Consider the following 15,597-nt stretch of genomic DNA (forward strand, 5'->3'; position numbering starts at 1 on the left):
TCTAAATCTTGCAAAAAGAAAAGAATTTCTGAACAAGGTAACCATTAGGCTATCTTGTTTTGTGGGTTTTTTAACTTAGATAAAATCTTTGTAACCATCATACTATACAGTACAAGTCATATGAAATTAAAAAACAACAACAACTAATGCCTAGACTGAAATGCATTTTGGAGTAAAACATTTTTAGAGAAAAGTATAGTTCTCCTGTTCAATAAGAGTTTCAGGTTCTTAGGAAAAAATATTTCATTTTATTTCTTAAAAATATATCAAGCATTGGCTGGAGGCAAAGCTCAAGAAGTACAATGAGGCAGGCCTGATTTCAAATCCTAGCATCACCAAGACAAAGTAAGGTAAGTAGATTAGATAGATAGATATTGAGCCTTGAAGACTCTAAAATACGGAAACTATGGGTAAGTCAATTAAGCACTCATAAAATCTTATAAATATAAAAGTCAATCCAGCAAATAAGCAGTGAACCATTTTTCCTTTACTTAAGATGGTACTATTATTACATTCTTATTATTCAGGTATCAGGCAAAAGCACAGTGAGAGTTATTCCCTGACGCCAATTCAGTCATCAAAGACTTTAGGCAAAAATCACATTTTAAAATTTTATTTAAGAAAACAGCATGTAGCAAAGCAAGTTTGTAGATTCTGAAAATGTTAGAAAACTCAAGTATTATCTAATCTGACTACCTCACAATACAGATGAAGTTACTGATGCTTAAGGAAGAAAAATAAAATATCCCAAAAGGAAATGCTACAAAGACATGGCAAATTTACCTAATGCTTGGCCAGGTAGTCTTCTATTCCATGCTCTCTGTTTTAAGTCTATCAAAAACAGATTGATAAATATCTCCCTGAAAAACTATATAACACTAATTATAGTAAATGTTATACTCAACCAGTTAAATCTACTAGCACATGCATACACAAAGATGTTGTCAGTAGTAAAAAATAGTAAAAAGGGTGAAACTTTAACAAAAAGCATTTTAAATATAAGAAAAGTTAGAAATTAAAATCTTTCAATAATGATTTTAACTAAAATCTAATGAAAACAGTTATTCCATAATCTCTTTTCTCCTCTATGAGAAAAGAAATGTAGAGAAATGTGTTTGATAATAAATGAATTCATTACTATTAAAATTAGTTTTCTGAAGAGAAAAGTCCTATGTAAGTAGGACTGGGGAAATCTGAGATTATATATATACTTAACACTTACTATTTGAAATAAATCCTATAATATTCCAGTAACCATCTCTAAGTACAGCTGAACTGAAAGACACACTGTCTTCAAAATTAAGTATACAAGCTATTAAATAATAGGTAAGGGAGGAAGGAAAACAAGAGTGCAGACGAGTAGGTTAATCTGATTAAAATATAGTATATGCATGTGTGAAACAGCACAGTGAAGCTTCTGTAAAATTAATATATACTAGAAAAGTTAATAACAAGAATTAAAACAGGTTCTGTTAGGGACTAGGTACCACCAGATATGAGCAGGGAAATACACAATAAAATTACTTTTAAAACATGTATGAAAATATAACAATGAAACCTATTGAGATTATTTTAAGGGAGGTGGGAAGGGGGAGAAAAAAATAATAAAGAAGTTAATTTGATTGCCATATATTGTATGCATGTATGGAAATATTTTTGACATCTCAAAAACTTTATATAACTTCATAACACAATGGGAAAATAAAAGTGTTTTTAACATGTAGGTAACAACCTAACATAGTTCTATAATTTTATCCAGAATATTAACAGAGAAAAAAGAACACTTACCAGATGGAGACATATATTCTGCATTTGCCCTACAAACCACTTTTATAGGCAAATTACACATCTGCAAAAAGGTCTGGAAATAAAGAGAAGTACAATAAGCTTAGTGAATATTTTTGCCTATTTGAAGTGAACTCTGTATTCATCTTCCCTGAACTTAAACGGTCCATACAATAACACTCTATTGGAAAACAATGAACCAATTTTAAAACTCTGTTTTCCAAACAAAAATGTCATTTTTCTTCTTTTAAAAAAAGCAATATGACCTACTATTAGTAACTACATGAAACTTAAGAGCATTTATATATACTCATGAAAATAAATTATTCACATTTATTTTATTAGTTTATGTAAGTAAGCAATGCTACAGAATGCTTTTTCTTTAACAGATGACTAACACATTTTATAAGACACTGATAAAATCTTAATTTTATATGATACTAATTCTATTACTCTCTTCAGGATCAATATCTTTTTCATCTTATAGTAAAACTCAAAATGTTATTTCTGCTGCTTCAATGTCCTCTACAATCATATTCAAAAACTTTAACACATAATTTCTATGCTCATTCACTTTTAAAGATTTAAATCATTTTTTTTCACTTAGTTTATAGGAACAAAAATTTCAGAAGTAAGTTAAATGTCTAACAAGGGAAAAAGAAGTAAATTACAGTAGATTCTACAGAATTCTACAGAAATTTAAAGTTTAGGCTTTTTTTTCAGGACTGGAGTTTGAACTCAGGACTTCTGTCTTACTAGGCTGCCAGGACACTGTTCAGCAATGCTTCTAGACTCATTTTTCACTGGATTTTAGGACAGAATCTCACTTCATGCCTGGTATACACATGAATTGCCTACTTTAAGTTGCCCCTCATTACTGAGATTACTGGTGCACATCACTATATCCAACTTCCTTTCATGAAGATGAAGTCTCTTGGTCTTTTCTGCCCAGATGGAGATTGGCACTGTGATCCTCTTGATCTCAGCCTCCCACATAGTTTATGATGACAGGCATACAACACTGTACCCGGTTTTGGATTGACAAGGATCTCTGGAATTTTTCTGCCTGAGCTGACCTCCAGCCATGATACTCTACATTTCAGCCTCCCAAGTAGCTAAAATTATAGATATAAGCCATAGATGCCCAGCATTTTTGAAAGACAGGTGACAGGAAGTGGCACTGTGGCTCAAGCAGTAGAGCGCTCGCCTTGAGCTGAAGAGCTGAGGGACAGCGCCCAGGCCCAGAGTTCAAGCCCCACGATCAACAACAACAAAAAAAAGATAGGTGACAATCTACTTTTCAATCCAATCAGGTGGGGTTATCTTCAAATGGCAGATGTTATGTTTTCTTCCTAAGAAAAAGCTTCTATTCATTTCACAATTAAATTTGAAACATTTTATATGAAAATTCACTAAAGACTTTTCCCAAGCATGCAATGCCATTTCAGGCACAAAATGAAAATGGTTATGAATTTTAATTCACATCCTGCTTCACCAGAACACAAAAGAAATGTGTGATGACAACTGAAGAATTATTATCCACATACTGAATATTTTAAAATTAAAAACCATGAACGAACCTATCCTAGAAAATAATTCATTTTTTACATCTAACAGCTGCAGACCCTATAATTGAAATAATGTATCTAAGGTTACAAATAAAAAGTGTTAGATATCATTCTTGAAGTGACATATTAAGTTCCTAATCCAGTTACAGTAATAGCCATATTTGTAGTTTAACATAAATTAAGACCTTAATTATATTTGTGACTATTTTAAACAAAATAACAAATTCCTTTGTACCTGAGAGTGTAATTTATAGCAAAGCCAGGTTCATTTTCCAAACCAATCTATTTCACACTGCAGAGGTACAGTGGTATAATGGTATAATATAATTCTGGATGTAGAATGTTTTTACTAAAAGCACAGAAGAGGTTTGAAGATAAATGAAGATGCTATTCATTCAAGGGTAATTTCATTTTAAAACTATATGAAGGATGTTTCACTTACACAGGATAGTGTATGGTCTCAAATTTAAGCATATTTTCAGGTCAGATATGATGCTGCTAGATCGATTATGTTGCTAGTGTATATCTAATAATGAAAAATTCTACCCCTTTTCTATTTAAAAAATAGGCTGCTTTTTTTTCATCTTACCACTATGTCTTTATCTCTTTAACAGCAACAAAATTTAAAATCCTGCTTGCTATTTCCTTCTTATACAAAATATATATGCAACTTATATTCTAATACATAATATCTCAGAACTAAAGAAGTATGAACTTTGACAAAGTTAGACAATATTTATATTAGCAAATTATTGCCATGTATAACTATTTCACATTTCAGTAACTACTAAAAATGACAAATCAGCCACCTAGTTCTACTATGACTATATGTCACTTCATTTCTACAAATTCTACATGAATTTATTTTATTATTAATTTTAGTATTAATATTAGTTCCTCAAACACATTTAAACTCAGTTGCTTTTTAAACATAATGTTTTTAAACTTACATATATTTTGTACTTAATGATTTCTATAAAGCATGCCAGGTATTAGAAGCATAAAACTACCATCATGCTCTAGTATTTCAGGTACAAAAAAATAATGAACTATAAAATAAGGCCTCTATCTTTACAGTTCATGAAATATTAGGAAGTTTTAAAAAATATTTTCCATAAAACATTATTCTATTGAAATATATCCAGATTCCATCTTACCGGCTTTAAGTTAGCATTATGCAATTAATTTAACTTGCATTGTGCAAAGTACACAACCAAAAACTAAAAACTATTCCCTCTGAAATTCTTCAGATAAGCTGTCTCTTGTGGCCACCTCAATGATACAAGTTGATAGCTACTATATATTTATACTGACAGTTGTTTCTCCAATTCAACAACACATGCAGCCCCAAAGGAAAGAGAAATGTTCTCCTTCTACTCAGCCTCAAACATGATTATTAGGATATTATAATTTAACCACTAATATGTCCACCTAAAAAAGCAACATTTGTTCAACTGAAAAAGCAAGAATCAGATAAGTATTTATCAAGCAAATAAATGGTGCCTATAAAAATGTGTGTCTTGTTAATGATGTGATATATTCAACAGAAAGAAAACATTTTTTTCTTTCATTTTCAGATAAAGTACTTACAAAAGAGAAAAAATTAAGTGGAACACTGAATTTGAACTCAAATGTTATTTTTATTTGAAGTGAAAAGATTACTTTTGCATGCAGCATTCTAATCGTGATTATCACTTTTAAACACTGTAAAAAAATTCATATTTTTATACTATCTATACTATGTCATACAAAAAGATAAACTGCTGGGTATGGTAGCATAAGTCTATAGCCTCAACCAACACTCAGGAGGTTGAAGCAGGAGAATCATAAGATTGAAGCCAGCCTAGGCTACACAGTAAGTTCCAGGCTAAGGTGGGCTACACACTGAGACCTGTCTCAAAAAAAATAAAAAAGAAAGAAAAACCAGGTTGTTTTTTTTTTTTAAAGCTGGCTTCATATAGATTAAAGTCTAAACCCTACTAAAAATATTTTATTTATATGACATTCACAAAATAGGTATATAAATCTTTGAGGTCAAAACAGGTACTAATTCTTCATTTAGCATCATCTTGTATTTCTATAGCTTTTACTTTTTTTTTAAAGAATTTCTCATTTATTACCAAGTTAGCTTCAAAATAAGACTTTATCTCATTTCAAAGTTCCAAGTTCTAAGATTTATTTTTCATACCCTAGTATAAACTACTGTATGATACACCCTGCTAGAAAAGATCATAAATACATGTTATCAAACATTTACTTGTTGAGTTTAAGTTCAAAGATCTTTAACACTAAACTAGAATAATATATAACTAACAGTTTTTGCATGTGGACAATCAACTCAAACTCCCTAGGTGTGTATTCTGACACTGCCACGTACTTTTTACGTAACTTTGGAACAACTGATTAATCCCTCTACCACATAAGGAAAAAAGATTATTAGTAGTACTTGTCTCACAAGGTTGCCCCACAGTATCTATGATATCTACCTCATATAGCACTAAGCTTATACAGTGGTTGTAAGAATTAGAGGTCATATGAATTAGGTATTCGGCACAATAGTAAAACATGTTGTATTCTATAAATATTGCTGTTTTCTGTTTACCATCACAATTTGTAGGCTCTATGCCTTTGAATACAGCATCCTTTGAGCTTTAGTTTCCACATATTTATAAGGAAAGTTAACAACAACAGTAGTGTGCATTATGGTTATGATCAAGACTGAATGAATGCATATTTTACCAAAAAAAAAAAATAAGTTCTCAGTAGTTTGCCATAAAATAAAAGCATTTAAAACAAGTGTTTTCAGTATTATTAAAGTAACATTTTGTTTGAATTTAATAATTCAATATTAACTTCGTTTTTGCTTTTTTAAAATTGGTAGAACACCAGCCTACCAAGCACAGGTCCTGAATTCAAACCCTAATACCTAAGACAATAAATAAAACTGGTTTATTAACTTCATAAAAATGAGCACTTCTCTATGAAATAAGCAAAACTTCCCTGCTAACAAAAATTTACTGACTGTGTCAAAAAACTGCATTCAGTTAGAAGCTATAAAATAGGAAAATCAGAAGAAACAAATAACATCAAAAGATTCACAACAGTCCTCACAATCATGTAAGTTTAAGAAGTAGAGGTCTCTTTATTAACTTTCAGGAATACATCAGGATTCAGGGTGTACGATGAAATTCATCAGGATGGTCAAGGTGAATGAGGTTAGAGCTAACTGCCCACAACTATGATCAACTGCCTCAGCTTTCTGTGAGCTGTCTCCACCCTTCTTGTTCTCTCATCCTTGTCTGAGACTTTCCAAGCCTATATATGCATCAAATCCCAACAACATTGTGGGATGAGCTGCCTAAAACAGAATCGAAACTATAAAATGCTTCACAAATTTGTGTTACCCTCTCATAGGAGTCATGCTAATCTTCTCTGTACTATTCTAATTTTAGTATATGTGCTATCAGAGCCAAGATGAAAACACTTTTTCTTAGGTATGATTATGAAAGAACACTTAAAAATACTAATGCTCAAATACAAGAATGTTCCTAAAAAGATCTTACATATATGTAACTCAATAATGTCAAAAAATTAGACATTACTAGGCCTGCAATTTACTAATCCCCTTTTTGAAATTATGTCCATTTCTGTCAAAGAAACAAGAGAACTAATGACCAACATTTATTTTCTACTTAATATATATGAGGTATTTTTAAATACTTTTAAATGTTTTAACACATTCATCTATTATTACACCTTTACTTATAGATGAGGACACTTGAAACAAAGAAGTCTATTTAAGGCCCAAATGCCGATTTTAACTGTAGAATCTGCTGTTTAAAAAAAAAAAAGATAGTCCAGATTGTCAGTTGCTCAAGCCTGTAATCCTAGCTACTCAAGAGGATAAATCCTAGAGATTGTGCTTTGAAGCTAGTCAAGGAAGAAAAATCTGGAGACTCTTATCTCTAATTAATAATCAAAAATGTTGAACTGGAGACATGACTAAAGTGACAAAGTACCAGCCATAAACAAGAAAGCTGAGAACACAATGCCTTGAGTTCAAGTCCAATACTATACTTCTAATCCTGCACTATCTAACACAAGAGCCACAAGCAAATTTTAGCTATTGAGTACTTAACAATGTGGCAAAGTGACGCTATGGCTCAAACTAGAACACTAGCCTTCAGCAAAAATAGCTCAGGAACAGCACCCAGGCCAAGTTCAATCTCCATGACCAACCTAAATAAACAAATAAATAAAATGGGGCTAGCACAAATTGAAATATGCTATTGGTACACTAACAGATTCTGAACTTAACATTATAAAATGTAAAATAATAAATTTTTATCGATTACATAAAATGATAATATTGTGATGCACTGGGTTAACTAAAATAATTATAAAACTCATTTCACCTGTTTAGTCTTTTAATGGGACTACTAGAAAATTTTTATTAAATATGTAGCTAACATTAAATTACCTATTGAACAACTGGTTTAGGTTTACTGGGTAAGAGAAGAAAGTAATGTAATTATCATAAATATGTTTTAATAGTCAATATAACCTTAACTCCTTCATAGCAGCATTACAGAATCGAAAATTCTCTATTTTTGTACACATGCATGCAGTATAACACACAAATATAGAACACACAGTTCATGGAAACCAAATGAATATGCCATACTAATATTTTACTATATTCCACTTACAAGGTTGCATTTTTTACCAGGAAAAATTTTCAGTTAAAACCAATACTTGAAGATAAAGTAAATTTAACTAGGCACTGCAAAGTGGGGGAAAATGTTCTTTCACACTGAAACTTTTTTTTAATCTAACTTAGTTACTTCATGAGTATAATAAATACCAAGTCTATATGGTAAATAAAACTTACATTTCTTGATGCTTAACAGACAATTAAAATATCTGATAGTTGCTATCCTCTAGAAAACATCTACTTCATGAATGAATACCTGTCATACTGCTTTGACCAATTTTATGCAACGAACATGAAGCCTTTAACCAGTTCCTCTAAACAGATGCTGGCCCGCTATATAGAAGAATATTACTCTATAAAGTTTACATCAGATATGTGGAAAAGTCACATTTATAGTCATGGCTACTATCAGCTGTCATACCAAAGAATATTGAAGAAAAACCAAGCCTTTTAATATATGCTAGTTAATTTATCATCTAAGTGACATATGTAGGATAAAAAATTGAAATAGTTAAGCAAAATTCTATTATTTTAAAATATCCTTTTCCAAGACACTACGTTGAAAACGAACTTTACAACTTCAGGTGGGGGGGGAGGGAGGAGTTGGGGAGGTAGGGAGAGAAGGGTTGGTAGGGGAAAAACAAAGGAAGAAGTAACAATGCTTGATAAGAAATGTACTCATTACATTACGCATGTAACTGTAACCCCTCTGTACAGTATTTTTACAATAAAAAAATATTAAAACAAAAAAATCCTAACCCTCATTTAAGTACAATCTTGGCAAATTTGTACTATGCCTTTTATTAACATATCCTTAATGTTTTTTCTAGTTCACTTGTTTGTTTCTTCAACATTTTTACCTTCTCCTAAAACATACCCATGCAAACACTACCTTTTTTTGTTCATAAATACATTAAGCTCAAGCCGGAAGTGGCGCTGTGGCTCAAGTGGTAGAACGCTAGCCTTGAGTTGAAGAGCTGAGGGACAGGCCCAGAGTTCAGGCCCCACAACCGGACCCAAAAAATAAATAAATAAATAAAATAAATAAATACATTAAACTATACACAGAAGTTAAAAAAATAAATAAATACATAAATAAAATATCCTTTTCCCTGGTTTTATTTTTAGTTGCAACTTCAGAAACTGTGGTGAGAAAGAAAATTAATAAGATGGTCTTTGTCTTCCCTTGTCCAAAATTCTTAAAATGTAAAATTTTTTAATTTTTAATATACTAATACCTTGCTTTGTAATGGAAACTTCTTAAAACATCTATTCCAGGTTTTAACCTTGCCACTATTCGCATATCAGGCTGGATAACTCAATGTTCTAGAAAACTATTCTCTGCATTATGGGAATTTAGCAGCATCCTAGGTGTCTACCCAACAGATGGAATTCTCCCAGGAATTCTGACAACCAAAGCATCAAAACATGGTCACATCTTCAGGAAACAAAATTCCCTCCATCTGAGAACAAAGAATATATTTCTACCCAAAGTACTTTCCTATTGTGTGAAAATTACTTCATTACTTTCTAAACTGCTATTATTTAGCTCATATCAGAAAGGAGGTCTACAGGCCCACTGAATCCATATGCAGAACACCCTGAGTTTTTTTTTTTTTTTCTGGGTATGCAATGAAATATTTTCTAGGAAAATGTTCTAGACTTCTGTCAAATCCTAAGAAGTTATTCCCAAAATGACAATTTAAGAAGAATTGAAAATTAAGAACTAATGTTTCAAGTAAAGTATTAGTAACGCCCTGACCTGAAGCTGTCTTTTCAAAGAAACAAGATTGACAAATATTATAAGCTTAATATTATAACAGAGTCTAAAGAGGAAATATGCAGCTTTGTAACTATCCAACTTGAACAGCGAATATAAAACATTTAAGTAAACTGGGCAGCAGGCGCTCACACCTGTAATGAAAACCAGCCCGGGCAAGAAAGTCCTTCAGACACTTATTTCCAATTTACTACCAAAAAGCTAGAAGTGGATCTCTAGCTCAAGTGGTAAGTGCTAGCCTTAAGGAAAAAAGGTCAGGAACAGTGCCAAAGCCCTGAGTTCAAGCCCCAGGACAGGCACCAAATTTAATTAATTAATTAATTAATTAATTTTCCTTATATACATCTTAATATAGTGATGTAAACTCAAGAAAAGAAAATATTGTTTTAAAACACAGCAAGTAATTTCTCTGTGCTGTGGTTGATCAGGCAAGATTACTTTCCAAAACCAAACATTTGCCAAGTGCATTCTGTGTGTTAGGCAACTACATTGTTAATGTTTGAAAGCTTAAATTACATTCCTTTCACCAAATATAGGGGGAGATTAATAAAGGCAGTATAAAGGCATTATCTATTGCATAAAATTCAAAATTTCTGCTCACAAAAGCTAACATAATATGAAAACATAATTAAAATACTGCCAGAAACATAATTTATATTCTGGATAAAAGATATAAAACAAAAATACACTTAGAACTCAAAAAAAATTAAATCCCCCAACAACAAATCCTCAAAGAAACCACCGCCCCATTAATAAGTGGGCTAAAGACTTAAAGAGAGACTTCTCTGAAGAGGAAATAAGAATGGCCAATAGACGTGAAGAAATGCTCAACTTCTCTAGCCATAAAAGAAATGCAAATCAAAACAACATTGAAATTCCACCTCACTTGATTATAGAATGGCTATAATCAAGAAATCTAATAACAACAGATGATGGAGTAGATGTGGCCAAAGGGAACCCTATTGCATTGTTGGTGGGAGTATAAACTTGTTCAACCACTTTGGAAAGCAGTATGGAGGTTCCTCAAAAGACTCCACATAGAGCTCCCCTATGACCCACCAATCCCACTTTTGGGCATTTACCTTAGGCATTTACCCAAATGATCACAAACAAGGTCATACTAAAGCTACCAGCACAACCATGTTTATTACAGCATTATTCACCATAGGTAAGATATGGAACCAACCCAGATGCCCTTCAATAGATGACTGGATCAAGAAAATGTGGAATACGTGTGTGTGTGTGTGTGTGTGTGTGTGTGTGTGTGTGTGTGTGTATGTGTGTGTGTATGTGTGTGTGTGTGTGTGCGCATACACATACATACAAAAATACATACATACACACACACATACATACAGTGGAATTCTATGCCTCCATCAGGAAGAATGACACCGCCCCATTTGTTAGGAAATGGAAACAGTTGGAAAAAATTATATTAAGTGAAGTAAGCCAGGCCCAAAGAAACATAGGTCCCATGGTTTCCCTTATCTGAAATAACCAGTATACGTCTAGGACAAGCAGAAAAAGTCAAGAGTTATGTACATTATAACCATATAAGCTGATGCTAAGTGAAATGAACCCCAAGATAGGAACACAAGAGATTTCATCTTTTTTGCTGTTGCTTTTAATGTACTTATAATGTACTATGTGATTTTTTTTTTGTTTCTATTGTATGTTCCTCCCCCATGGTATAACCTCTGTTGTTACTGTATTTGATTCCGGTGTCCTGCATCTTGTATATACATTTTTCTAATTTGGGGAGAGGAAGGGAAATAACAAAATGCTGAAATAAGGATACAGGCTGAGCCACTTTAACAATGAGATGTACAAGACACTATGTTGAAAACGAACTGGGGGGGGGGGGAAGGAATGGTAGGGGGAAAAACAAAGGAGGGGGTAAACAATGCTCAAAAGGAAATGTACTCATTACCTTACTCATGTAACTGTAACCCCTCTGTACAGTATCTTTACAATAATATATATGATATAAAATGAAGCTAAAAGATATTTAAAGATACTTATAGTCAAACTAATAAATCATTATCCAAACTCATTTCTTTCATACTAATAAATTGTTAGCCAAGCACATTTCTCTTTTCTTTTTCACCCTGCCTTCAAACAAAGATAGCCTGAATGCTGTACTATCACTGAAAGTATCAGACAGTTAGAAACACAAGATTAAATTTAAAAAATGTAAGAGATAACTTAAAATTAAGCACGTATTAGTATGGCTACAACACAACAGAAACTTGGTAATTTCCTTCCTTCCCTTTCTTTTTGTCCTCACGGAGCTCTCAGTCTCACCTCCAATAGATGTCACGTTTTAGAGTTCTCTTTGAATTATCTTTTAGGTGCTTAACAATAAAATCTTTGTGAATTAAACCACATAAACTAAGTAAATAGCAGCTAAATATATAAAATGTTTGTAGAACTATAGTCCTATAATACACATTAACATTTACTTTATAAAATAAGTAAGCAATCCCTCAAGTATCCTACAATGCCTTGGTGAAGTTTATAGAGCCAATAATCTCTGTTGGCTTATACAACTATGATATACAACTTGAAGAGCTATTTCATTCAGTAAGTGGTTTGGGGATAATAAACACACATGTAAAATTACTACATATAAAGAGTAACTAGAAAAGAACATGGCTACTTCAAATGGGATTATCAAATGGGATTATCAAATGGGATTAAGACTAAAATAGATACAAAAAAGCAGAATGACTGCTAAAAAATATTCAATAAATAAGTTTTTACACATAAACTAAAAAATACTGAAACTATTACCCCAAATATCCAAAATGCAAAACAACAGCTAAGATACAGAATGTGCCTAGCACTTACAAATGTTTTTTTAAAGAATAAGATTTTTATACAAAGACAATAACTGAATAATGTTCATATTAAAATTATAGTTCACAGAGAAGTAATGTTATACTGAAAATACTAAGTAACCCAGGAAAATGCTACCATATAGTATCTGACTTTCTGCAAGGGAAAAAAATGCATCTCAAAATGATATAGCCTAGAGGATAAAAAGTGTTACATAACTTACATATTTACCTGCACAGCAAGAGAAGCTGCATTATCAGAAAGCAAAATTTGTTCCCCTGTAAAAATTCAACGAAAGATCTGAGTAAAAGTGCAACAGCTAAACAAGCAAAATACTGTTTTATTTTAAATGTTATTCCCACTTTTAGAAGAAATGGTATACCATACTCTAATCTGCAGTTCTATATTGACATGGCATAATAATTTTGATAAAGCTATCATGGAAATAATAATGAAAATAGGGTATTTTATCTATTTGACCACTTCATTTTATCAGAAATCTATAATTAAATTTTCTCATTTAAAAGCAAATTCAATTTTAAATTTTCAAGAAACATTCCCCTTTTCATTAAAATTAACATAGTATCTGCTCAAATCTCTCTAAAAGTAAAAGCATTCACAATCATATAAAACCAGCTTCCAGTTAATATTGCACAGTGTGTCTAGATCTGTCACACAAAAGAAAGATGACAAGTTTGCTGCAATAAAAATTCCATGCTTAGAAGACTAGGGCTGCTGCCTATTAGTCTTCATTACTTTGCAGTCTTCTGACAACTGTAGCAGGCTGCTGAGCCCCAAATGGGGTCCATAATGTGATCTGATGATATATGAAGAGCTGCTAAAGGGAGCCTGAACTATCCTAGCCTATACATTTTAACAGTTCCTTTTTACTGAGAGCCCACTTTACCACAGGACTTCAAAAATCTGCTGTCTCAGCTATTGGTGCAGTAAATCTGCCAACTGCTCCTGCAACCACATCATTTTACACTGCCTACAGCAGCCAATATAATGAGTCAATAATAAACTAAGGACCTTATACGCCCTGAATAGTTGGTTTACCCTGGCAGATAGAAGTTTAGGCAAAACCTCCTAGACAAATTATACAAAGGAAACCCTTTTTTATGTTTTGAGTTCTCTTTGCAGTAAATTGTATTAGCTACTGTTTCTACATTTGTGATAATAAATATATTTTGATACAAAGTCATTTTTAATTATGAACAAGAACATACCTTTCAGTTGCTGATATAATGTAGCATTTTCTGGCCAAGGTTCTGTAGCTGCAGAAACAAGGTAATGACATTTAGGCACATATCAATAATCAACCAATTAATAAACAGTAATAACACATTAGGCTAGAGCACTAATGGCAACCTCTGTTAAGTTAAAATGTTTAAATGTATATTTCATTTATTGTTATGTGATAATTTTTTTTTGGTCGGTTGTGGGGCCTGAACTCTGGTCCTGGGCACTGTCCCTCAGCTCTTCAGCTCAAGGCTAGTGTTCTACCACTTGAGCCACAGTGCCACTTCCGGCTGTTTCTGCTTATGTGGTGTTGAGGAATCAAAACCAGGGCAAGCACTCTACCCCCTGAGCCACCTTCCCAGCCACCATGATAACTTTTTTTATGCAGAGGAGGGAGACTTCTTGTCCAATCAAAACTGAAAATTAAAAAAAAAAATTCATTTAGCTTCCCTTAAAAACACCAATACACATCAACACCCCATGCTGTTCATACATACAAAAGGATACTGATATTTGGCTCACTATTCCAAAAATAGTGAAAAAAATTATAGTACTTTAAACATATAGTAAAGAAAATTTTCAAATACTAAATAAAAGAATCAAAATGCATTTGTATTAGGCTACCTTTTCTTTCAAGCTCATATTATTTAAAATATAGATGAATCCTCATGTTTTAGAATACTTAATCACTTTGATCGTATTCCTACATATACACTTTGAAAAAGACAAGCATTAAGCACTTACAATGTAAAATAAAGCCAGTAATGCTAAATTTCAGATCTGAAGTAAAGCTTGACCCTTAAACTCTCATCTAAAACAGATTTCAGCTACAAAGAAAAGCATTAGATTTGAATTATCCAATCAAATGGTCTTACAAGCAATGATGCCACTGAGAGAATATACAGACTATAAGGATGTCATTCATGAAATTCTTTGTAAAAGCCATAAAATCTCAGAATCATCGATTCTAATACAGCAACTACATTTGCTCTCAACAAGAAAGCAAATTAAATGTCATGTGATAATAATTTAGTGTTTTTATTATTTTATCTTAATCCAGTCTCTAACATAGCAACAAATCCTTTTTAATATAAAATTATGGCTAATTTTTTAAACTTTTTATTATTATCTTTAAGTTGTTGTACAAAGAAGTTCCCAGTCTACAAAACAGTATATGAATACAAGGTGTCTGACAACATTGTAACCCATCCTTCCTAACCCATCCCTTCTCCCACTTTTTTTTAAATTGAGATAGGTGATTATATAAATCCATTTTAATATAAAATTATGGCTAATTTTTAAAATGTATACATGTGAAACATTTTGTTCTTATGACTGATTATTTAAGAAGTAGAGAAGAAACTTATTTTGCTTTCTTTATGCTTTACAATGAATGAAAATACAGTATAGTGTTACTAAAAATTGGTAGTGTGTTTTGCAGTTTAATTTAGACTATAGAAAATGAAGCCCATATTGAATGATAATATCAGGAGATCATCGAGCAAATAATGGACCATACATATTTCTGTATACTGATCCCACAATATTTATATACCAAGGCGACTGGATTTCAACACACATACCAAAAAGGCAGTGAGACCAAATATTTAATTTTACTGCAAATATTTTAACAAAGTAAAATTTCAATATGAGCCCAATTAACCTATACA

The 15,597-nt window shown here is 32.0% G+C and overlaps 1 protein-coding gene and 1 non-coding gene across 3 annotated transcripts in view; both read right to left on the reverse strand.

Moving 5' to 3' along the window:
• Nucleotides 1-15,597, reverse strand: part of Mtx2 (metaxin 2) — a 49,987-nt gene that overhangs the window by 17,284 nt on the left and 17,106 nt on the right. For both annotated transcript variants that reach the window (XM_070020402.1, XM_070020408.1), the window contains exons 2-4: nucleotides 13,915-13,962; nucleotides 12,917-12,963; nucleotides 1,789-1,861 (exon numbers count right to left, since the gene is read on the reverse strand). In XM_070020402.1, the coding sequence (XP_069876503.1) occupies nucleotides 1,789-1,861; nucleotides 12,917-12,963; nucleotides 13,915-13,962 (168 nt within the window). The remainder of the gene's footprint in view (nucleotides 1-1,788; nucleotides 1,862-12,916; nucleotides 12,964-13,914; nucleotides 13,963-15,597) is intronic.
• On the reverse strand, nucleotides 6,725-6,835 carry LOC138834979 (U6 spliceosomal RNA). The gene has a single exon (XR_011374320.1). It is a non-coding gene; the product is annotated as a U6 spliceosomal RNA (small nuclear RNA).

Source organism: Dipodomys merriami, unplaced genomic scaffold, assembly GCF_024711535.1.
Source record: "Dipodomys merriami isolate MVZ:Mamm:240054 unplaced genomic scaffold, mDipMer1.0.p SCAF_1, whole genome shotgun sequence".
In the NCBI taxonomy this organism is placed as follows: Eukaryota; Metazoa; Chordata; class Mammalia; order Rodentia; family Heteromyidae; genus Dipodomys; species Dipodomys merriami.